Source organism: Platichthys flesus, chromosome 8 (genome assembly GCF_949316205.1).
Source record: "Platichthys flesus chromosome 8, fPlaFle2.1, whole genome shotgun sequence".
Taxonomy (NCBI): Eukaryota; Metazoa; Chordata; class Actinopteri; order Pleuronectiformes; family Pleuronectidae; genus Platichthys; species Platichthys flesus.
This window is the reverse complement of record NC_084952.1, coordinates 9,583,719-9,608,872: the sequence shown is the minus strand read 5'-3', so window position 1 is coordinate 9,608,872 and position 25,154 is coordinate 9,583,719. Positions and strand designations below refer to the sequence as shown.

At 41.0% G+C, this 25,154-nt stretch overlaps 3 protein-coding genes across 3 annotated transcripts in view; all 3 read right to left on the bottom strand.

Moving 5' to 3' along the window:
- Positions 1-865: 865 nt before the first annotated feature.
- Positions 866-7,331, bottom strand: chic1 (cysteine-rich hydrophobic domain 1). Its single transcript, XM_062394070.1, has 6 exons — positions 7,168-7,331; positions 4,893-4,947; positions 3,761-3,916; positions 3,343-3,399; positions 2,839-2,898; positions 866-2,295 (listed from the first exon to the last, which is right to left on the bottom strand). Exons 1-6 carry the CDS (start codon positions 7,290-7,292, stop codon positions 2,245-2,247), a joined length of 504 nt encoding a protein of 167 aa, XP_062250054.1. The 5' UTR covers positions 7,293-7,331; the 3' UTR covers positions 866-2,244.
- A 1,543-nt stretch (positions 7,332-8,874) lies between these two features.
- On the bottom strand, positions 8,875-12,065 carry cdx4 (caudal type homeobox 4). The gene is made up of 3 exons (XM_062394256.1): positions 11,633-12,065; positions 9,977-10,122; positions 8,875-9,105 (listed from the first exon to the last, which is right to left on the bottom strand). The coding sequence occupies exons 1-3, from the start codon at positions 12,063-12,065 to the stop codon at positions 8,875-8,877; spliced, it is 810 nt and encodes a 269-aa protein (XP_062250240.1).
- A 9,372-nt stretch (positions 12,066-21,437) lies between these two features.
- The window catches only part of kdrl (kinase insert domain receptor like), a 42,422-nt gene continuing 38,705 nt past the window's right edge, over positions 21,438-25,154 (bottom strand). Inside the window, exon 30 of the mRNA XM_062393528.1 lies at positions 21,438-24,153. Within this exon, the coding sequence (XP_062249512.1) occupies positions 23,955-24,153 (199 nt within the window). The 3' untranslated portion in view covers positions 21,438-23,954. The remainder of the gene's footprint in view (positions 24,154-25,154) is intronic.

Sequence of the window (25,154 nt, the reverse complement as noted above, 5' to 3'; positions counted from 1 at the left end):
CCAACCAGCCAAATATCTGACAATACCAGAGTTTCCTTTACTGTGTAATTATACATCAAATTTTATAAGCTGATCATGTTCCTTGTATTTCATATCAAAATGACTACCAACCACAGTAGTGAGATACCTGTAAAAATGTCTTAGGAAATTGAATAGAGAGGAAGTACCATAAATGGGAAATGTTCAAATAAATTACAAGTACTTCTTTCTTTTTAAATTATCACTTGAGTACTTTCAAATTCACTATAAAATATTGTTGGGCTGTAATCCTAAATTACGTTAAGGAATAAACTGCTGGATTAATCACGTTTTTTTGGTTGACGCTTATTTAAACTGCACCACAATTTAAGATGCTATCCTTCATCAACTGAAACTGGGGCAGTAACTCGAGTTTAAAACATTAGAACATTGTTGAAGTAAATGACTGCAGTAAAATCCTCTCAACAGGGACAGACTGTGAATGAGAGAACAAAAAACACAAAGGACCATAAAACGGGCCCCGTTTAAACCCACCACCTCCGTGTTCGGGGGTTGTGGTGAGATACAGTAGACACACGATTCAGTATTTTCTAGACTGTGACCACTGATGCGCAACATTAGAAATCAGCAGCAGATTACGCTAACAGCACTCCTGACTTTTACAAATGTGTTGGGTAATTGCACGCTGTCTAGTTAAATTTAACGATGCAACACCTTGTTAAACATGACAAATAGCCACATTTCTGGTGGTGGGGCAGCGGGCTACACGAGCGGAGCAGCAGCAGAGGTCAATAAGGATCCGGTTTTACTAAGGCGACACATTAACTGAGCGTGACGGCAAATAACAAACTTTCAAGTGGAAAAAGGATGCGACAGCCAGGACAAATCAAAATTGACAATTTATTTTTTAACTCTCTCCATAGGGATCAAGTCATCATGACAAACATTTACATGGATTTGTAACAGGGACAACACTTGGTTAAGGGATTTGAAATCTCCTTGGTACAAGAGAACAGATTTCCACCTGCACGTCTCTTTGTTTCACCAACGAATCCAGAGGCACTCTAATACGACGCAATACAGCAATGTCTCCACTAACAGTCAGGAAAATAATACTAACACTGGACAGAGTGACTGGAACAAAGGAACCATCTGCTCCAAACACCATGTACTGTTGATGCATGTGCTCCTCGCACATTAGGAGGACCAAACACGGCACATGGAGGAGTACAAAACTATAAAAACTCAATGAAATGTCAGGTTAAAACTGAAAAAATAAACTTTTCTTCCTTCTGCACGTCAGGGAGCTGCTGATGCTTCTCAAGCTTTGAGAGATGATGAGTCATCGAATGACATCTTCATTGGCAAAAAAACACACAGGAACAAGCGCAGCTCTTGTTATTGGATTATTCAGGATTAGTTATAATCTCATATCCTGACTTTCTGCTGCGCTCAAGTGCAATAATCAGTCCTAACTCTGGCATCACTGTAACTATATGGCTTACAAGGTAAACAGGTCCATAAAAACTAGAAAGGTACGTAGACATCTTTCATTCATCAAAACTATGGTACAACAATATATTGGCAAAAAAACTAAGTAGCTAAGTAACTTTATGTAAACAATGGAATACCACTGAATGTACAGCTTATCCTAACGTTGTATATACAGATCAAGTTCTTCTACGAGCTAGTTCTCATATACAGAGAATTACATGTCAAGAAAACACTGGGTGATGACGTCCACTGCACGTCAGGCAATATCAACCCATCCCATCTACTTGCAAAGAACTGGATTCAAAGAGAGGAAACCCAACGAACAGTGTTTGAATCTACAGACTTGAATTATCCGATACCTTCCTCCTCCTGTTACACGTTCAAAGAACTCTACATAAGGCAAGGAAAGTCAAGGAGGGTGGAGGCATCACATTCTTTGCAAGGGATTACTGATATAACAGATGGGATACAGGCTGATGGTTCTTTGGGGTAAATGCACTTTTTTGAAAAGTCTCACTTGTTTTGTCACGTGTAACAAAAAAATAAACTCACATCTGAGTGCAACAGAAGGGGACAAATCTAGTTCTGTCGGGAAAATGTGCAAAATCTGCTCTAAAGCAAAGTGACAGTGTTGCAAACGTACAAGGTACTGGGAGATGTACGGGCCGCCACTGGGAACACCGGCGCAGACCCTGACCTCCGACATACTGTATATACAAGGCACTAATGATGAGATTCAAGGGCCACACGTCCAGTCTGATAACAGCCGCCTCAGTCCGGTCGGAATATAGGATATTTGGGTAAGAATTCTATAAGAATCACCTACAGAGAGAAAAAAGGAAAGATGTCAAAATACAACATTGTTGACAACAGAAGACTATTATTCAATTTAGAGAATATTGACTGATAACCTGGTATTAATCACACGGACTAAAGCTGCTTGCTTTCAGACATTTACCACACATGCACATTTTCTAGAGATCTTCTGAAAGGACTGTATGTGAGAACGTAAATGTCAGAGTCAGTTGCTCCGGACATTTTATAGAGCTTTTCCTTCCAGTCCCAAAGTAAAATGTCCAAGTGAGCACATGTCATGTGAGACTATGAGCACAAAGATGTTCTGAGCACACACACACAAAAAACTCAAGAAGTAGAAAACACAACAAAGATGTCAACAGGATTCAACACACTCACTTCGCTCTGTAGGAAAATTTGTAGATTTCTCATTATTTTAATTTTAAGTAAAATAAAAAACTATTATCCACAAATGAATCAGTAATGAAATAACCACAATGTGAAACCCTAAACTGTCAAGTTATGTAATTTGCAGTAATGTATATCCGATTGCTGTGACAGTGTACTTACATATTCCATCATGTTACTGCTATCACATTTTCTTTTACTGAGTTTCCAGTGCAGACCCAGCTGACGAGAGAAGACACAGGCACGTGATTGAACATCTCACACACAAACACACAGTCACACACAGTCAAGCACACACACACTCTGAAAATCTGTCTGAAATCTCCCCTTCAGTGTCGGGGGAATTTAGGAGCAGGGGCTGTCTGGCCTCACCGGGGTCAAACGGTGGCCAGACACCCTGAAGAGTTTCCTTTATGCCTGTGCACAGCTACTAGCTGTAATTTGTTGCTGCGAGACAAAACTAAATTAACACCGCATTTTAGAGTTGACCTCACCGTCCCTCTCAGACCTCGAGCACCAAATCTAAGGCAAACAGCTTTGAGGCTCTCGAGAGTTTTCAAAGACAGACTAATGGTGATGATCCATCATGAAGATACTCTGCGCACGCCGACAGACAATTAAGCACTTTCTCACAGGTGCTTATGTGTAATTTGTCGTGTCTCTTACCTTGTGGTATAGTCGGTTATTCTCCCACTCTAACAGCTTCTGGATCGACCGTCGTGTCTGTTGGAAGAGAGAAACCTTAACACAAGCGGGATACTTTACACGGTCACTTTCTGCACTTAAACATGTAAGGATTTATGGACTGAAGTCACATTTTACCAGCTTGTAATTTCCACTTTGTAGCCAGTAATTCGGTGTGGTGGGTAACGCCACCTTTAAAGGACACACCCTTGAGCTGGGCTGGAGCTGTGTGGTGCAATGCATCATTTCTACACAGAGCCACTAATTGAACACGAGCTGTTATTACCCTCTACACTTAGGCCAATGCGGCTGAATTGCTACAACAGCCCCTGAGTAATCACTGCTGATGTAAGGGAGAGTTAAAATGTCCGCGTCTCGTCACGGGCGGTGTGGGACTCACTCTCTTGTTGAGGCAGATGACGGGCCATAGACTGCAGCCCACTGTACAGCAACAGCACAGGCAGCCGCACAGAAGCCACTTCACATTCACGGGCAAGTTCTTCTTCAGACAAGCGTTCACCCGGCTGATGCTGGTTTTAAATTCCTCTGGTGCTACCTAGGAAAGATGAAAAAGAGAAACTATGTTATAAACAATTCGTTTTTAATCAGAGAATTGGGGCATGAAGCAAACATCTTAGAAGGACAATGGGTAAGATAAGTGTTGTTGTGGTTGTTGGAGATGACATGAAAGATTCCTACTTTCTCAAAAGAAAACCTGAGCGCGGAGATCAAAGGGCTTGAGAGGAGCAACAGGTAGATATTTGCAGATGTTGTTCAGAGATGAGATGAGATCTCTGAATGCAATGGCTCTGACTCGCTAACCGAGCTCTAGTCTGTTCAAGGCAAGGAGGGATTCAAAGGAGAGATAAGCTCAGTGCCTGTGGCAGCGACGGTCAAACAACTTGAATGGATGCTCATTCCACGCTGAGTCTGTACGCCATAAAACAGGGGTCGTAATCTTTTATGACAGGATGCAAAGGTCTCTTTGCAAACAGCCCAAGACCTCGGAATAAAGCCCAGCAGGGCCTGATCTGCACCCTTCAATCATCATAATTGTGGCCTCATCCATCACGTCACCCTGGGTCACAATACCGAAGGTACTTTTTATGGGCCCACACTTCCCTCGGCCAGCTCTTGCCCCTGCAGCCTTTTTGTGTTTCTGTGTCTGACCCAGGAAGCTTTCCGGCGGAGTCTTCATTTCATTATTTTATCACCTGGAGTTGGACCCTTCCAAACACTGGGGTCGCCGTCAACGGAGACCCATAGACGGCTTACTCATTTACAGAGCTGGACAGCAGCACATTCAGGCTCTTTTCTATGCAGCTGTGGTGCCTTGCTTGAAATGCTTCTCGGTGAGATCAGACCCACTTGGAGAGGTTTGAATGGGGAGGTTTGGGGAAGTTGGGGCAGTTAAAGGCCCAAAAGAACAAAAGAATCACTGTGGTTCGAATTGCTTAATTCTTCCCAATTGGAATTGAACCAAAAAGCAGCCTGCGAGACCGACATGCTAGGAAACCAAAAAGCAACAGTACCTTTCCCGTGAGAACAGAGGGAAATTCTGTGTCAAATCTGTTGCTCAGTCCAAACCTGAGAAGAAAAAGAAATAAACAAATTCAATGAATAAATCAAATAAATTAAAATGTAGAGAATGTGCTTTTACTATAAATGTAATAAGAACAATAGTAATCCACAGCAAGGGCAAAAATATATTGTTTGATTGCATGATGAAACGTAACATGCTGTTGGGTGCATTAAATCATATCATAATGGCACAGAAAACGATTATTTCTACTGTAGCTCTTAGTGTGAACAGATTAAACCATTAAAACAATTAATAATCATCAATATCATAATCTCTAAACATAAAAATCCCTTCAAACATCCAATACATTATTAACATCCTGACTATAAATAGGACGATAGAGGCCGATGCCGATTTGATTACAATCAATAGACGTATAATCCTCCCATTTATTAATTCCACATTTGATATGTGGTGCGTCATCAGTTTATTTGCAGAAGTGTGTAAAAGGTTAAGACTTTAGATTCCTATTGAAACATCTCATCCTACAGCCTCAGTGTCTGATTGCTCCTGAATTCATTCAGCAGCATGACAACAAGCCCAGACACACAGAGAGAGCCATTTGAAATGACAGTATCTTCAGCCACAGGAACAAGGAGTTCAGGAACAGATGGTCTGGCCATCACAGAGCCCTGATCTCCACATTGATTATTGGTCAGTCTGGGATCATATGAAGAAACAGAAACTTCTCTGAGATGCTTTGACAAACTACCTTGATAAAAACAATGCCCTTTACTTTAGAAAACTGGTGCCATTTTAAAAGGCAAATGGTGGACACATCAAATAATGGCTAGATCTACTTTTTACATTTGGACCTTTTACTGAACGGTTTGCACAATATTGTCAATATGCAAATGTGTTCACACATGTAATACTATTTCCTCTTGTATTTCATTTCACTGAGAACGGTTCATCTTAACATGACATGATTAGACAAAGCTCATTAACAACAGAAGCCATGTGAGCGGTCACAGATATAACATCCACACGCAAGGCTGGCAAACACAGCTGAGACCTACATTGTGTAATCGAGTTAATGTTGTGATGAAGGTGAGTGGGGATGTGACAATGTTCACTTCAACATTTACAGAGAGGTTTCAAATGGGAAATCAGCCATCAATCGACGTCCTATCAACTCACATGTATATAACCAATAAATGCATCTGCTGGTTTCTCTATCGCTGTTATTTAGACAATTACACCAAAAACTGGCAAAATGTCCATCACAACTTCGCTGAGCCAAACCTGATGTATTCAGATCTCTTACTTTGTTTGACTAAAAGTCCAAAACTATTATATCACCGACAGACAAACGTCCACATCTGCAGAACTATTTAAATTATTTTTAACTCATGGAAAATAAAAGCACTTCAGACAAAATCTGACACAGTTTCACTGTTGGCTTCAAAATTGACTGAAACAATTGATTGATTATCAAAACAGCTTCAGATTATTTTCCTGACTAATCAGCTGTTCAAGTAATGGAAGCTGTCAACGTGAGATGAGTGACGCAAAAAGTTTCCCTGTCAAATATATGTGACAACAAAGTAAAGCAGCGTAAAGAAGTAGTAAAAGTAAACCTGAAGAATAGCTGAAAGCAGTAAATACAGACGTAAACGCAGTGATGATGGTGTTTAGAAACACAACCACTCTGCTCCGTGACAACGTGACAGTCAGACATGTCTACGACTGTCACGTTGCTGGACGACCACTAAGATGGCTCCAATAAAATGAATGAAACAATCGATCGATTATCAAAACAGCTTCAGGTTATTTGTCTGGGAATCCGCTCACTGACCAATCAGCTGTTCAAGTGATTGAAGCTGTCCACGTGAGATAAGTGGAGCAGGAAGTTGGAACTATGAGATATATGTAATACAGATGTGAAGTAGCCTCAAATGAAAACAAATCTAAAGAAGAGTTAGAGGAAGTGAATACAGATGTTAAGGTTGTGATGAGGGTGCTATGAACATAAACACTCTGCTCGGTGACAACGTGACAGTCAGACGTGTGGCTGTCGGGGCATCACTTGTAAAAACTAGACTACCATGGTATCGTGGTCGCGGGAGCGGAACCATTTTCTCGCGCGTGTCCAGGCAACTAATGGACCAACCCGTCAGCTGTTGTGATTTGCTGTTAGCTCGCAGGCTAGCATCGGGCTAACGACAACCAAGCGACCCCCCCTTTTCCCCCAGGCACAGACAGACACGCGGCCCCCCGCTTACACTGTGATGTGCCCGGCCCCTCGCATCACCACGGGCTCCGGACAGTGTCTGGGCAGCGGCTCCTCGCTCGCTACGAGCTCGTCCTCCTCGTCTTCCAACTCGTAAATGGTATCAAAGTCCGCCATGTTGGGCAGTGAGGCGCTCGTGACGTCTGCGCTCTGGGTGCGCGCACGGTGGCCGGGGCGCGTGAAGCGGGAGCGGGCGGAGCGCGAGCGTTCACGAGAAGCCGAACAGAGAATAAAATGTAAACTTCATCAATGAGAGGAATCAGGAGGGAAAACGAGACCGTTAACTTTTACATGTAATTTATACATATAAATGCTGCACTTGGAATTTGTTTTAAACGTTTCAGTTATGGACTAAACCAGTAGAAGTCCTTAGAAAGCTGCTGACAACATGTCACCTGATGACGTTAACCTTAAAACGAGCTTATATTTCATTTGTTCACTTGAATTCTTCCTCTGCTTTAATTAAATGATGGGTCAATCTAAAAACAAAAATTAGATCACTACGAGTTAAATTAGTTTTAATACAACTACTTCATCCTTGGATTTCTTTAGAGCTTACTGGTTTTAAATTGTCCAAAGTCTGGCAACCTCAGACAGAACTGGAAACAAACCACTGAGTGTGATGCGAGGTACTTTCCTCATTTTGCAGCTGTAGCCACGATGTGATTCTTGTTTGAACTTTGGACTAAGAGACATGTCTCTTAAGAGTTAACTCTGAATAATTCCAATCAGAAAAGTAGATTAATAAGCAGGCCTCTTGTATCTTTGTTGGAAAATAATTTAGCTGCAGATCCAGATTTATTCCCACACAAAAACTTGCTTTTGGCCTTTTTTGAAGTCCATTTCCTCAGGAGTATATCAACATGAAAATATAATTAACCAATCAGAAGAAGTGCCTCAAAATAATAAGGCATCAGCCTTGTCTGTCTGTGCCTAATACGGCATCAGCCTTATTATTTTGAGATGCTTAACTGGTCTTGCACCTATATTTGTAATCAATTATCTGGTCACCACAGTTGCATGTGTATTGGTTTCAGTATCAACCAATGAAAAACATGGATTTGAAGCCCTGTGTGATAGGTATTAAATCCCATATTGCTTGAACATACAAAATAACCTTTATGTGAATGTGACCCAGACTTTGTAGAACTCAAAACACCTCTAAATGTTAAAATAAACGACAGGTGTAGACCCACTGCAAAAAAAGAAAAGCATTTTATTTACATTTTGAAAGTTGCCATGAAAAGTTCACCTGCTGTTCTCTGCACATGCGGATACAACTGTGCTGATAAACATGTGAATGATTTGTCAGGTCAGAGCAGTTTGTCCAGTGGCATGAGCTCCACACAATCCACCTTAAATCTTCCTTTGAAAGGCCCCTCCACTCTCTACTATTTTATTCACAAACACTTCGTCACATACAAAAGAAAAAGCATATTTTATATTTTAATAACTCACATAACAAATTTAAAGCTCTTAAGTTTGAAACAAGTCGTTTTTTTTTAACGTTTTTTTTCTCAAATCCCCACATTATTAGAACTATTCTATTAAAAGCCATATTTGAAGAACCTCCAGCATGTCGTTGCTATAAATCACGTGTGTTTTCATCCACAGCTTTGTGCGTCAGGAGTTCAGATCAAGTGTCCTGTCAGCGTGTCGGAGTGCTCACTTTGGTATCATGGTCCAGAGGGTGAACTCTTCACAGAGTCACAGTCACTTGCTGTATATTCCTGATAGATGGCAAGGTGTTCATCTGAGGAGGGTACAGAGAGCCGTGGATGTCCGTGGGGCTGAGGGACCCCGGCACCGGCAGGGGGCTCACCGAGCCCGGGTCACTGTGCACGGACCCGCCGCTGCCGTCAGACTGACCCAACTTCTTCTTGATCATCTTCCTCTCCTTGGCTCTGCGGTTCTGGAACCAGATTTTCACCTGGAAACACACGAAGACAAAATTCTGTTATTTCAATGAAATACAATTAAACTCCTTATAATGCTCTTGGGGGAAAAAGCTGAATAACAAGAGTGCACATTACTGCTAATAAACCAGGCCTATATTTTAAATTTCCGAACTATTATAAAGTACTCCCCAAGTCAAAATTGCACAAATAAGATTGCAATTGTTATGTAAACTATTTTACCTTGCTGAATTATTGAGCAGATAAAAAACACATAATAGTAATCATAATATTGATAGAGGCTAACTGGACAGTGAACAATAAATATACATTTTAGCTTAGCATTCTTGTTTGGTCTCCAGGAGCAGAAGATAGAACATGATTTATTAAATTAGAATAAAATAACTATGAACAGGTTAACAGGAGAAACTACCAAATAACAATAATGACAAAACATCTTGAATAATAACTACAGTCTCCCATTTCCTATCTGCTATTTAATGGTGTGTTCCAAAATAATTGAAAATATCAAGCCACAATTAGTAAGTGCACATATTGAAATATCAGGAAACCTGTAATTGTATATTTGCTGGTGGAAATTAAATCATCAAACATAGAATTTATACAAAAAATTAAATAACTTTAGACAATTTACCAGTGGGTAAAAATGTATTTAAGTCAACATATAAACGAAATATCTCTGTGATAATGTTGATGTGTTTTTTAGGCCTCACTTTTATAAAGTCATACATGTGAAAGGAAGCCTTCGTTTCTATACGGTGTCTCCGAATGAACGCACATATCGTGGGCTGTACAGTTATTTGAAATGTATTTGAAGTATGTATTGCCTTCTTCTGGAATGGAAACGAAGTACTTAGAGAGTTGGACATAAGTATTTAGACATACCTGTCTTTCCGACAGGCCGAGGTTGACAGCCAGTTCAGATTTCCTCCTGATGGTGATGTATCTGTTGAAATGAAACTCCTTCTCCAGCTCCAGCCGCTGATGGTCTGTGTACACTACCCTGTACTTCTCCTTCGTTCTTGTTTTACCTGAAAGAAACAAATTCAAAGTATTAAAAACACAACATGGGAAGGCAGCCGAGTGTTTGAACTGGAGGATTTACACACAGGAGGCTGCATGCCAGGACCGGCCTATCTGCGCACTGCATCTTTATTAGCTGCGTCTCTTGCTCCACATCTCTGCTTTATCTGCAGATACGCAAATGGAGCTTTTTGATGTCCCTTTGATGACAGCTGTAGAAGAGTGAATTTCAAACAGCCACGAGTCGGGCCAACTGACAAGTTAGAAAGAAACAAGAGATGCAGCCGATAAGAGAAGAGGCTTTTTATTCTGCGTAAAACACCTCCAGACAGCATCCTGGCTATATTGCAACAGTTCGACCTGTTTAACACTTTTATAGGCATGTGTGAAAGTGCTTGTCTAGTTTCTATGTTTGCATGTAAGAAAACAAATGTCTGACAGTGATTCATGTTATCATAAACATAGATAAAACGTGTTTTTCTACCATAAACTGCAGCCATAATTATTATAAATTAATTAAATTGGGGGTAAATCAAAGCTGTTTTATTCTGGGGATTGTAATTCAATATCATTCGTTTTTGAAACTCTTATTTATTACTTTGGCCCAATGTCTGTGATGTTGTACTGTGAAGACCTCCAGTAATTTATTACTCCGCGTTTGAGGCCGTGTAGCTGTGAAAAGCGTCACTCTTTCCGGCAGTATAACTCCTCACAGAGGAAGAGAGGTTGGTGCATATCAAAGTGAAGAGGTGTTGAAAGCAAAGGCCGCCGCCTGGATATGACGGATACCACTCCACACACCAAACAACGTGACAGGGAAGTCGAGCTCACATCTCCAAGAATAATGACATTAACATCACAACTGGGCCTGGCGCCAGCTCCTCGCACCTTCTCTCCACCACACGGAGAATATACAGTAGAGCACAGTAGAATGCAGTATGACTACAGCTGGTCTGCAGGCCATGTCAACCATCATGAGAAACCATGAATGGACACATTTGACTGATTCTACTGGTCTGTCTACTGTCTGATCCAATTCGCTTTTATTGTCATTGTCATACATTTTTTTAAGGCTATTTATGTCGATAATTTCAACTGTGACTTAATAAATTGTACCATGTTAGTACGTAATCATGTTGACACTATAAACCTGAAGTGAAACAGCCCGATCAGGATAAAGTGACACACGAGCAAGGGTTCTTTCAGTCTGCAACGAATTCCTTAACTCTTTCCTCTTTTGACATTTTTCCAACATTCATTTTATCCCATTGACGCTCGTCTCTAATCCTTAATTTAATTAATTCGATAGTACAATTTATTTAAAGTGACAAGGAAGTATCAAAATAAAGGGAGCAATAATTATCAACAAGATCTGTGCTTAAAACCAAATTGGGAACCGAGGAGACGAGTAACTTTTACGCACAAAAACCCAAAGCTCTTCATCCAAGACTGGACCGAGTGCATCACCCCCATTAAATAACATTATTTTGACACAATTGTTTATGGAGTGGAGCTCACCTGTAGAAGACGATTGCGCAGTTTTACTCATCCACTGGTACGAATTGCGTCTTTCTCTGTCAGGAGAAAGTTGTGCAACATTAACGTCCGGCGGCGGCGGTAACACCGCAGAACCCGGAGGATGCATGTGACCGTACTCAGAGGAGCAGTAAGGTGACGGTCCGGGAGAGGAGTTGTTCATGGGTGTAGGTATCGTATTAGGTGGTCCAAGACTATACGCGCCCCAGTCTTCTCTCGGGGCCCCATAAGTAGGTCCCCAACTCCCCGCGGACTGTGCGTGCGTTTCCATGTTTGGCACATGATGGTATCCCGTAAAGTCGGGATATTGTGGAGTGGAAACAAAGTTCTGTGGAGGCAGATTGATGCTGGATCTTCTCACTGGGCCTTGGTGATACATGCCGGTCTCTTTATCCAGTAGGTATCCCACATACATGTTTTGAACAAAAACAATGAAACGAGTGAAAGCAGCAGAGGGGATGATGAGGCCTGTTTCTAAGGCGACATTGTTGCCCTTAAACTCTAAAAAGAAAAATCAATCCTGTGTTTTTATATAGTCCAGATGGGTTCCTCAAGAGAAATGCGGCGAATAGTTCCAGTCCGTCCTCAGTATCTCATGATGTGTCTCTGTTTACAAGATGGTGAAGGTATACTAAGACCAGCCTGACGTCAGCTCACTCCTCAACTCCTGGAGATATGCATCCAAATGAGAGTGACCGGTGCGGCCGGCCCAGCTGTCCCCTTGCGCCTGTCCTGCAGCGCGTCATCATTTGACAGTGGGCCTATCCTGAACCTGAGATCGTTTTCTGAGTGAATAACTTAACACCACAGCCAATCAGCTGCTCAAGCTTCACGGCCCTTCAAAGTGCCCGAGGACACGCGTGCACTAATGCATCCAGCAAAAAGGCCTGTGCGTAATTACGCACAGATACTTTTATTATCTTGGGCTTCATTCACTTTCCTGGGACAATACATTTAGTTTGGGCATAATGACAGATTATAGGTGAACAGTTTTATCCAGTGACGTTCTTCTAGTGAGCCACAGACCTGTCACTGTGGGAACCTGCAACCACACTTCACACTGAATCCCAGTTTGATTTAAGATATTCACTTGTAAACGAGGTGCAAAGTATGAGCGACTTTCATTCTGGGAGCGAGCCGCAGCTTTGGTATTCCGTGTTCACACCTCAAGGTCGCACTTCACAGCTAATTCCGGTTACAAGGAAACTCCAACGACCCCCTCTGTGACAAACAGCGGCCTGCGACACATCACTCACTGCTGTCTCCTGCAATTACACCCGACTTATTTTTCTTTTTCTTCTCTGCTGGGTTTTTTTCATGTCCAACATGTGTCAAAGGTCTCAGGGAACTCACCACTCAATTAATCCAAAGATCTGTGTTTTAATAACGCATCTCCACTCAGTATTTTGGTCCATTGGGCATTTATTCAGCCTATTCTCACTTTTAATCCAACAAGTTAATTCAGTTGAAGAAATAACAAACTCAAACATTATTTCAATGCTTTTGTTTTTTAAATCTAAACTTAATTTGAGGTCTGACTGTTTCTCAGAATCATCATTAAAGTTCGATGTCGTGATCCACCACCCCGTGGAGCACATACTTATTATTCTTTTATCTTTTTTTGTCTGTCTGTATTCTCATATTGTTTCATGTAATTTCCTGATATTCTCCTGGAGAACTCTGCAGGTGTCTGTGGGCTCGTTTAGCAGAGCTGTCTAAACGACTTGACTAAAAGTCCAATGAAAAAAAGTCATAAATGTTCATGGGCGTCTCTGAAGCATCTGTTTATTGACCACAAAATATTTATGAGACAATCTGTGACAGTCCACGGTCAGCCTATGATCTGTTGGGTCCAGGCTGACAGCTTGTTTACTTATTTATATGTTTATTTATGTATCTATTAATCAATCAATCAATCAATCAATCAATCAAATTTGTTTGTATAGCCCATGTTCACAAGTCACCATTTGTCTCACAGGGCTTAACAAGGTGCAACAAGCTCTGCCTTTTAAATTCTGACATTTCTCTATTTCTCTATTTGTTCTTGCAGGCCTAAGCAGAGACCTGACACTAGAGTAGTGTCAAGCCTTCACAATAAACATGTAAACCTTCTTGTTAAAGTACTAGGTTTGTAGGCCTGTGTCAAGGTGATTATTGATTATTTGAGGAATTCTGTTAATGTAAAGTCTTCATGCAGCACATGACAGTGAGGACACAAGTCAGATCAGGCCTTTTGAGAACTGACTCATGGAATCAACTCTGTAGGAACTGCATTTCCTATTGGACTATTTTCTCATCAATGTTCACAGTCAGATACCACCCCCCTTTATCTCTATATTTTTATTTGTGTATTTTATCATTTTCATTCCTCTTGACATCTTTTATTCTGCTCTTTACAATCTATTTTTATTCAGCTTGAGAATTGTTTCAAACGGTTTTAATTGTGTCTCGTTGCTGCTTTATTGTCCCTTGAATCTTTCTCTGTGTAATGAAATGTGTTTCATGAATGAAACTGTCTAGTCTTCATACATGTTCACATCACTTCACTGTATTTAAATTGACGTCACTTCAGGTTTTTCTCCTGAGAGTTCTTCTCGACTGCGTATTCCCACTCGCTGCTGCCTCCTTGCGGACGTCTACAAACCTACAGCTGCTGTGATTAAAGTGATGACTGGTTAAATCTCGGCGTACACGCGTCAGAGGATTCACCTCAAGGGGGCAGCCTCCACCCACACACAACATGTGTACCACGTTGTACGGCAGCATTTCAAAATGCCTCATACAGATGGTTGTGTTTCCGATGACAGGAAGTTACTGAAATATCCCACAAACCACAAAGACTGTAAACTTTTTTGAAATTTAATGAGACAACAATGAGTCGAACAAACTGTTACATCCTGTCATTAGTAAACGTTGTTATTCACATCATGTTTTATCCTCAACTGCACTTAAAGGTTCAGTGTGTGAGATTGAGGTGAAATGGATATATTTACTGAAATGGAATAATCTGATTGGTGTTTTAACTGGTGTGTTTCATCTAAATTGCACGAATTGTTGTTTTCCTTACCCTAGAATGGAACCTTTATATTCACTTAAGTCTGTTATTCAACAAAAAGAGACCTGTTCAGAAGTTACAGATTAAACAGACAAGACTGTCACAGGAATAACATTTTAACTGTGGCCTTTTTAAAAGTCACATCTTCCATGAGGTTTAATCCGCTGGTTTGGCAACTCAGTGTGTATCCATCCATCCATCCACCCATTCGTCCATCCTTCCATTCATCCAGCCATCCGTCCATCCATTCCAGTGGTGAGATCACAATACATTTTTGAATCTTTGAAGTCTACTATAATATCCAATTGATCTGTTTTGAACTATGTTTCTGTCACACTTCTTTACTGTAAATCTCTTTTAATTGGTCCTCGATTGTGTTCCGATTATCAACGTCCATTTTCACATCTCAGTAACCAGTTGACTACATCATGGTGCTTGTACACAGGGTAAGGGTCTTGGTGTGCTGTTTTAAATTCAGATGCAGTGATATGACCTTCCACCAACAAACTGGTCGTGGATTCACTAGATGGCGCTATTGAGTTAGTTATGAGCTGCATTCCAGTCTCCTAACAGATGTGCAGAAATAAATTCCTTAGCTGTTGATCATTGAAAGTCTGGATTCACCCTAAATATTATATATATTATAATGAAGTGACTGAGATTAAATATACTAAACACATAAATAGTTGATTGAAAAAAAGAATAACAGGTTGGCTGTGATACTTTCCAGGACAATTTGCTGTGTCACCCTGAGTCATTCTGGGCTCAGGCTCAACTGAAGTGTAACACCAGTCTGACTGTAAAGCTGTAGACAAATTGCATCAGCTCTCATAAAGCACAGACCTGGAGCAGCCTCACACATCAGTCAGAATTCACATGTTGGTTATTACTCTGGTTCTCTGGTCTCTGCCGGATCCAGGTCCTGAGGTCATTGACAACTTTATTCTTTACCATCTGAACACAAATATAGTCTGGACACGTACTCGGTCGCTCTATAAGTTTGGTCCAACATATTACAGCTTCTCTGATTGGTTTGGGAGAGTCACACTAACAATGAGAGGGATCAGAGTTAAGGTTCAGCATATTTAAAATCCAGCTACTTTCCTTTAGCTTCATCTGCATACTATATTAAATAAAATTCACTTCCAGTTTTCTGCTATTAGCTATTAAACTATCCCAAAGTAACGAGGGTATTTCCCTGAGCTCAGCACACGGTCCATGTAGTAAATAAGTGACAGTTGGGGGTGAAGCAGCTCAAGAATTCAGTTTGTTGCGTAACTGCATTGATGTTATTGAAGTGGCTGCAGCGCTCTGCAGGACCAGGACCATCTGCTACTATTTTTAGAGAAGAGGTCTGCATGGCCGGGATACAGGCCACCGATCCTCTGTTTGTCGTCTATAATGTGAAACACATGTACAGTGATGCAGCAGCCATGTTTCAGGGTTTTGGGTCAGAAAATAGATTTTGGGAGATTGTGAGAAATGTTTACGTTCACAAGCTATTGAATGAAGAAACACAATGAATGAATGCAACACTTTTTCTTTTACTTTTTGTACCTCAAACATTTTTAAACGAAAAATGGATTGGCACAGAGATTTAAAGATTACATACAATGATAAGAAATAAGGCTGATGACATTTGCACAGTCAATCGAGCATCAATCTGTTATTATAATAATTATAAATATTACAGAGCTTGAGCTGAGAACAATTCACGGTTATCTATTGAAAGGTTATTGTCTCATTTCCTTGTTTTATCATATCAGCAAAATCCATCCATTCATCATGTGTTTGGACAGTGGGAGAAACCCACAGAAAGCCCACACCACGTGAGGAGAACATGCAAACTCCACACAGGAATACACAGATCAAACTGGGATCCGAACCAGCAACCTTCTTGCTGTGGTCGCCCCCATGTCAGCAACATGATAGTAATAAACACACAGTAATGGAGGACGCCTTCCCCTGATGATCATGTTCCCTGTCCTGACCCAGACAGGCAGATGGACGGCCTATTGATGCTGCATGTTTCAGTTAATGTGGAATTTCATTTTCTGCGTCATAGATCTCTCCTATTGAAAAAATATAAATACATAATTTCTATAACAAAGCTTAAACTATGATGCTTCAGTGTTTAACTCTTCCACCGGGAGATAGAAAGTCACGTAAAATACATTTCACCCCAAAAAATCTGTTCAGACAAAACAGGCAGATACTGTGTGTATTCAGCACTTCCTTCTTGTGATATCTAAATGTTGTGTTGCTGTTCTGATTGATTGATTGATTGATTATAACATCAATATTTGGTTGCGTCTGTTTGGTCAAGCAAAGTCAAGTCAAGTCAGCGGCCTCCTGTGGCAAGTCACTGATTTGGCTCCATCACAAACATTTCTAAATGATGCCTTTATCAGCTGGTGCCCGAAATCCTTTGCAGCTATCGCCTGAGGCGCGGTGCTCAACCCCCCCCCCCCCCCCCGCCCCCTCGGTCTGAGCTATTTAATGAATGTCCCATAATGTGGTTGTAGTGCGGCAGAGATCAGTCGAGTTCACAGCCACTGGACATCAGCGAAGGTTCTGATGTTCTGATGTCCCACGTTTGGACTCAGAGAGACACCGGACGACATAGAAATATGCATGTGAACCCCGACATAACCCCAGCATGTCCACGTTAATTACACCGCTGTGGTCGCTGCATTTTTCCCAGGCCCTCCTGGTGTATGAGCCTTATACACCCCTTACCCCCCACCAGAGAGGTAAACAATGGGGGCAAGTGGGTGAGCTGGTTTCACTGCACTTTTGCCTTTGAATGGGCATTGATGAATCTGAAGGCTCCCGAGGGTCCAGGGCTGTCGGAGGTTTGTTGACATTCTCTGGAAAGTATTTAAAGTCGGTAAATTCACACGTACACAGACTCTGTGCTGCTCGTCAACCATGAACCTCACAGAAGACGATCAGAAGCACCGATCTTATACAAGTCTGATATCTGTCTGTGATTCATAAAGAAACTGGGAGTGAGGGGACGGGTCGGGGACATGCTAAGAATAAATTTAATGCATTTCTACTTCCTCAAGTGTTGGATCTTGATCAGACTGATACAAACTTTCTGATCTTTCATATAAAGTGTTTTAAAAGACTCAGGTGGAGTCCCCGGATGTTCCACAAGTTGCTCATGAGCTTTTTTTCGTTTCACCAGCAGCAAGGTCGCTCAACAGCTTTTGTTCAAAATCAATAATTTTGCTAAATGCTAAATTTCACACATGAACAAATTTAAAAAACACACTGAACAATCTCCTGGATTCACCCACTGGTCCAGATCTGCACCAGACTTTAATGGCTGCTTCGGAGAAATAGGTTCGACTGGATCCAACCAACCAACCAGCCAAGCATCTAACCAACCAACCAACCAATCAACCAACCAACCATCTAGCCAACCAACCAACCAACCAACCAAACAACCAACTAACCACCAACCAACCAACCAACCAACCAGCCAACCAACATCTTAGCAACCAACCAACCAACCAACCAACCAACCAGCCAACCAACATCTTACCAACCAACCAACCAACCAACCAACCAACTAACCACCAACCAACCAACCAACCAGCCAACCAACATCTTAGCAACCAACCAACCAACCAACCAACCAACCAGCCAACCAACATCTTAGCAACCAACCAACCAACCAACCAACCAACCAACCAACCAACCAACCAACCAACCAACTAACCACCAATCAATCAACGAACCAACCAACCGACCGACCAAACGACCGACCGACCGACCGACCAACCAACGACCAACCATTCCTCAGTCAGAACTGACCTGTGAACATTACAGTTACTCTAGCTACTGTAAAAAACAGACTTTCACAGTCTGTTGTTTTTGAAACACAGTGGAGCTGAATCCTTTCATAGACGTCTTTATTAATGTGTAGATGTTGTTGACTTGACCCTTCACTCTGCTTGTTAACGGTGGCCTGACGTGAGGAATTCAGCAGGGACAGTATCCGGCTCATTGTTCTGTAATGAGAGGCTTGGCTGTGGCTCACCAGTCACCTTCTTGGGCAGGGGTCTGGGAACAGCATTGTGAGGCTGTTTATATGGGGAGGGGGTGGGGGGACATTTGTCCTGCTTTGTCCACCAATCAGTACATGATAGGACTTCAAGCTACTCATATTCAGATGAAATCTGGCTGAATTCACACCTCTTTTTGAGTGATTAATGGAGTAATGTGCAGCTTTGGGTAAGAAGACCCTGGAAACTTTCAAGAAAGGGGATGGGTGGGGGGGAGGGGGGTCATAAATGCAACTGTTACTGTAAATGAGTGAAACAAGCAGGCGGCACAGAGGGTGTGGTGCTGACTACAAACTGGACGGTAATGAATCACATAGTTTCTCCCACTGTGAGTAGAGATAAGTCCTGACTAACAGCTAGTTAACAGTCGGCTAACAACTAACCTCTGAGACTAATATTTAAAGCACTGTTGGACTAGTTGTTATAACAATAATAATAATAAAGATAGTTATAGATGTAATGATATTACTAATTGTAATGGTCAGCAATGATAACAGCACTAATACTCATAATAATAACAATTATTATCGTATGAATACGCTGTACTTATGTTTAATATGCATGATTCTTTTTTATGTTAAAAAATATAGTTCAGAATTTATGCATGACCCTTTTTTATGTTAAAAAATGTAGTTCAGAATTTATACCTTGTCTGACTGTTTGAGCTATAAAGACTTAAGTGTTATCTTTAATGTCAAGGATATTTATATTTCATACAGATCTTGAACTCGCATTTAATTCAGATTTGAATTTATCTGAGTTTCTTCAGAGGTGAAGTATCAAGGTCATACCTCCGCCTGAATGGAAAAATACTGTGTGTAGGTGCAGATTCACAGGACTGTTTGTTACTGAGAAGAAAAAAAAAAACATGACAGTGAAGAATACCCTTCCCCTCCGACATCCTTCCCTTGTTTGTTTGTGTCTCACATTCTGGAAATAGTCCACATCGGGGGTTGTTGATGAGTGTGTGGGTGTAATGTCGGGCACCCAGCTCCCGGCAAACATAATAAATATTGTGAGGACACATGGAGACAGTCAAGGGCCCGACCTGTCTCATGGCATGCGGACCACACCCACTGCCAGTAAGCAGAAGGCCTTACGCTCCCATAGGAAGCCCAGTGTGTGGCGTCCCCCGGTCGTGACCAGGATGATTAAAAGTTCCTTCCTTCCCCACTTGTTGGACGGGCTTTGTCCCGGTGAACAGACATGCTGCCGACACCGTGTCCTGGTGAGGAAGTGAGTCTCTCAGTGTCCAAGGAGCAGCGGAGGAGCCAAGCACCGATGGCACAGTCCAATCTAAACAGATCTGTTCATTTAGGACTGAGAACCCAAGTGGAGATAATCAAGTCAAATTTGAGTGTGTTCCCAACATGCAGGTCGGGACCCTCACAGGGGCTGGAAGATAAATCTGAATGGTCCCGAGATGATTTGCAGGAATGAGAGGGATAAAAAACACATTTTCTAAATTATTACAAATTATTAAAATGTTCCCACTTTTCTTTAGGTTATATTTACATTTGCTATTTTGTTAGATAGCAGCATTCGGCAAAAGCTGCTGGAGGGATACCATGAAACAAATTAGAAAAAACTCTGTCAAAAATTGCATAGATTCGGATCCAGGATCCAGGATTTTTTTCACTTTCTTTAACGTTGTGAGATTTTCAGCATTTCAGTTGATTTGTCAGAGAGTAATTCACAGCTCTTGATGAAAACATATGTGACAGATTGATATTTATGGGTGTCTGTAATTTGGTGCAGATACAATAAAAATCTGGATCTACTGAATATAAGTGTGGTTTCTTGACTGTTGGGTTCTGGCCGAGGTGCCGCTCGAGTCTTTATTGTGAACAACTGGAATTTTTCACCACTTCAAGCCTGTGATAAGGGCTTGTAAATTGACACTGGTTTAACTTTAAGAGTTTTGACTTAAAAAATATATTGACAGTATTTATAGTTTTTTTCACTCAAAGACCACATTCACAACGCACATTTTCTATCATAGACTGTCAGCACAGCCATCATATATTTGGGAATGTGAACTGGTGGAGCCCAGGGATCAAACCACCGACCTTTTGGTTAGTGGATGACCCTCCGTCTACGCTGAGCCACGGCGGCTCCACAAAGAACAAAGAATCACTAACCAGGAACATTGGGGGATCATTGGTCTGCATCACAGTTCACTGATTTCAAGTTTGTCATCAGTCACACTCTGAGTTTTTATAGAAGCTGCTTTTGAGATATGTTTGAACTCACTTGAAATGGCTGGCTGAAGAAAACGACTCTTCACTTCATTAAAAAAAAGGGTCAGAACACGGTAACACATCAAAAAGAGTCTACGCCCATCAGCTTTGTGAGGCTGTAGTGGTCATTGCAAAGAAAACTGATAAACAGAAGTTATGGCTAAGTGGCTAAGTCTAATCTTATGCCTAAATTTAGGTTAAAAAATACAGTGCATATCTGCCTGAAAATGCAACTTAATCCATCTAATGGCTGTCAAGACTATTCACTTCAAATGTGATCCTCAGGGTGGCGCTAGAGAAAAAGTAAGTGGATCATCAAGGGAGTCACTGGTCACTGGTAGAGCCAAAGTGCAGGGCATTGCTTTATAACAATATGTTTGTTTGTATTTCACACAATTATGAGTCAAGATATCTGGTAATGTATAAATATATAATTCTTTATTTATTTATTTACTTCATATGCTCAGTTAACAGTGTCAGGGAACATCACTTTCATTCAAACTAACTTGTTAACGCTACATGAACAAAACAGAAGAAGCTACGTTGATGTTTGAGCTGCTGCAGGAATCATTACTCATTGTGATATATATATAGAAAGCAACAAAATCCAAATACTAATAATTTATCTTTGCATTAAGGTTGTTATCGTGAGAGGAGTAACTAAAATAAAAAAGACTGGGTTATAATAAGTGAACATGACGATGTTAGGCGGTAAACAATAACAAATACAGTGAACAATAATTTCCTACTAAGCACTAGAGTTAAGAGTTAAATAAAAATGCAAAATAAAAATCAGAAATCTTCATAAAATGTAACCCTCAACACTGTTTCATAATAATATAGCTTTAGAATACAAAACAAACATTATACTTGATATAAAGTATCAGTGCATCATCACTTCCTGTCCACAATCCTAAACAAATTGGATCCACAAATAATACATCAGTTTGGATTCAAAATATCCACTTTACACTTTGCATCAGTCATCATAGGCCCTGTTCACACCTGGTATTAACATTCGTCCTGAGAGATATGATCAAAAATAGACATAAATTGAGTTTGCCTGTTAACACCTGGTATTTACAAAAAAAGCGTCCTGAATGTGTCTCCTGCTTGTGATCGAATCTTACTCAATCGCTCTATATACAAATAATGACGTGGGTCATTTGAGTCTACAAAGTTCAAAACTTTAAAGATGTGGCCGATGACAATGTCTGTGTGTGGACCTGAGTAACAGAGAGAGAGTCACAGAGTCAGGAGGGACTGACTGAATCGATGCCGTGGGAAGATATTCTATGAAGAAATATTTGACGATGTCTTAACATTGCGGTAACAAAAACATCAGTTAATGGACGGTAAGAGGCGTAAAACCAAGTTTGATTCATTATGAAACTGTTAGAGGAACTCAGCTGACTAAGCCGTCCTACACATGACCCATGAAGCATCTGCGTTCACACAGCGAGAAGAATGTGGCCAAATGTTTCCCAGACCACCGCCGATTGTGGTTCAAGTGATCGGATCTCAGGATGCATTCAGGATTTATCTGGGTGTGTTCACACCTGAATTTAGTGCTGACCACTTTTCATTCCATCACTCAGGCCGGATGTTAAAACCAGGTCATTGACTACGAGCTAACTGCTTCTCTACAGGGTGTGTGTGCAGCGACACATGAGTTCGAGTGAAGGTTTGGTCCACAGTTTGCACACAATACATTGTGTATCACAAATAATCAGCCTGAAATGTTGCTCAAACATGGAGATGAACAGATAATAACACTGTGGAGAGGAACAGAACTTCACACACATGCAGAGTCGTTGTAGCCTGCCCTGCAAGCTTTAACTAACACTCAGCACAGGAGGGAGGACGGAGAAAACTCACACGTGTGTTTCCTCCAGAGGCAGATTCCCTCAGCTTTAATATCAGTTTATACAGCAGCACAGACAGCATGTACGTGTGGAGTTAGAGTTAAGAAGACTGGTCTTATATCTGAATCTATGTGAACACTAAGTGACAGTGTTTACTAAATAAATACACAGTTTATTTCACTAATGCTTTCTAAAGAAGACGTTTCTATTAAGTTTTGTTCTGTTTTTCAAACTGAGTTTATACAAAACAAATATAAACACATCTGGTTTCCTTCGCTCTTTTTAGTTCAACCAAACAAAAAAACTTGAGTTTCTTCAACACCAGATCTGGGGCAGAAGGAATCTGAATATATTGTTGAATCTCAGCTTTACCCTGTTTCCTCCATTAACCTGTGATTTCCTATATCTTAAGAAATCCTCATCCACCACATGACAGAGCAGTCCTCTCCTCAGTCACTGTGAGCCAACCTGAGTTCATAGAGCTGATATATTTATATTTGTACTTTTCAGAATTTATCATTATCTTATTTTAGATATTGCTTTTTACTGACTTTAGCCAAGATCCTATGAAAAAATAGCTGCACCTCATAAAGAGCCTCTTTACCAAACAGTTTTTTTCCCAGTACAAATTATAAAAAAAAATAAAGGTCTCAGCTATCATTTCTCCTTTCTTTTATGGGAGTTATTGTTTAATGTAGTTTGTAAAGATCTGTGGTGAAGGTGGAATCATCGCGTTTTGTTTTCACAGTAGATAAAAGAAATACCTGAGCCTGCTTTCAGCTGTTTGACAAATCACAGTGAGCATGGAACGGACCAGCAGCTTTAGGCCTAATGTCTGAATCAACTTCTACAGGTTTTTCTTTTGTTGCACAGCGGAAGCTCCAGAATTTAGAAGATGCAGAAGTAACAGTCGAGTAGATTCACGAGCGGTTTCAGAGCGTCTGTTCTAAGAGGGAACCTGGTGGGGTTTCCCTCTCAGATGCTGCCGCAGGACAGTCCGGAGATAAGAGTCCAAACGAAGGAGAACGAAGCGATGGCCTTCAGGCTGCCGAGAAGAAGAGCTGGAGGTTAGACAGGTGGGGTGGAGTAGCGCACCACATAGTTGTAGTCAGGCGGCGGGCTGTGACACTCCAGGCCGACGTCCAGGGCTGAGTCGTCCAGCACCGAGTCGTTCATGCCGAAGTCCAGAGAGGGAACAGTTGGGGGGTACTTCTCCTTCTCTGGGTCACACAGCACAGATTCTTTGCTCTTACTTACTGCCTTCATCCTGATAACACAGAGAGAGAGAGAAAATAAATATAACTGATTGATGTACATAAAAACATAACCAGGTTATCATCGTGCTTCTAAAAACACAAAATAATCTTTCTCTGCAACAAGAATTTGATTCAGTCATAGACGTCATTAATTGAAGGCAAAAATCTAATATGATTAGAATTTTAAAAGTAAATGAAATTAGCCGACTCATAGATTAATTGAACAACAGAAGATATTAGATATTTAGCTAAAACCGCATAACAACTATTTTTAAGCAAAAAGCCAAATATTCCCTGGTTTAAGCTTATTAAAACAAAATATCATGGACAGGAAAATAATTGGTCTCTCTATAAGTTATCTCAAAAGAAAAGAAAATCTTGAGTACAAATAACCACCTTTAAAAAACAAACTTCTATAAGTGGACAAAACCCTGCCTCAGAGCATTTACAAATAAACATTTATACATTTTTGCAGCACCTTTGAAAAATGATTCTGATGAAATAACACTTCATTAGAAGCGCTGAGTGACTGGTTAACTACCAGCTGTGACGTACTGGGAACAACATCAAGCTTCTCTTTCGTGAACGGTTTGTTTTCTTCACGATAACTTGACTTGACTCCTCTCACAATAGAGGCCTGCTTGATATTTGTGATTTAAGAAGTGGCCCCTTGTGAAGCTGTACAATCGCCCAAACCTTCCCTCATTCATGTATGATGTAATCAATCATCCCCAGTTCTTCTGCTTCATTTGATGCTCAGAATATGAGTAATTGCCTCTTATTGTCTATGGAGGTTGCCAAGGGCTTCCCGAGCTTCTCTCTGGAGGCCAAAGGGTCAGAGCCCAGCAGGCGGAAGTGATGCCACTGAACTGGAATGCCGTCCTGATGACTGAACTACCTGGTGTACTAGGCATCGAAAACACCCTACAATAGTCCAGTGTTGTTTTGCCAATACCAAGCTTGACACAGGCGACGATTGGGAAATGAGCATTGGGAAACAAAATGAGTCAGA

Bases quoted from the DNA above. Each gene is read 5' to 3' on its own strand.
- chic1 (XM_062394070.1), bottom strand. From the start codon at position 7,292: ATGGCGGACTTTGATACCATTTACGAGTTGGAAGACGAGGAGGACGAG. The intron at 3,400-3,760 runs GTGAGTCCCACA...CTCTTCCAACAG, and splicing joins TCATCTGCCTCAACAAGAGA to ACACGACGGTCGATCCAGAA. The intron at 2,296-2,838 runs GTAAGTACACTG...TTCTCTCTGTAG, and splicing joins GCAGTAACATGATGGAATAT to GTGATTCTTATAGAATTCTT.
- cdx4 (XM_062394256.1), bottom strand. From the start codon at position 12,065: ATGTATGTGGGATACCTACTGGATAAAGAGACCGGCATGTATCACCAA. The intron at 10,123-11,632 runs GTGAGCTCCACT...TGTTTCTTTCAG, and splicing joins TGCGCAATCGTCTTCTACAG to GTAAAACAAGAACGAAGGAG. The intron at 9,106-9,976 runs GTATGTCTAAAT...GTGTGTTTCCAG, and splicing joins TCGGCCTGTCGGAAAGACAG to GTGAAAATCTGGTTCCAGAA.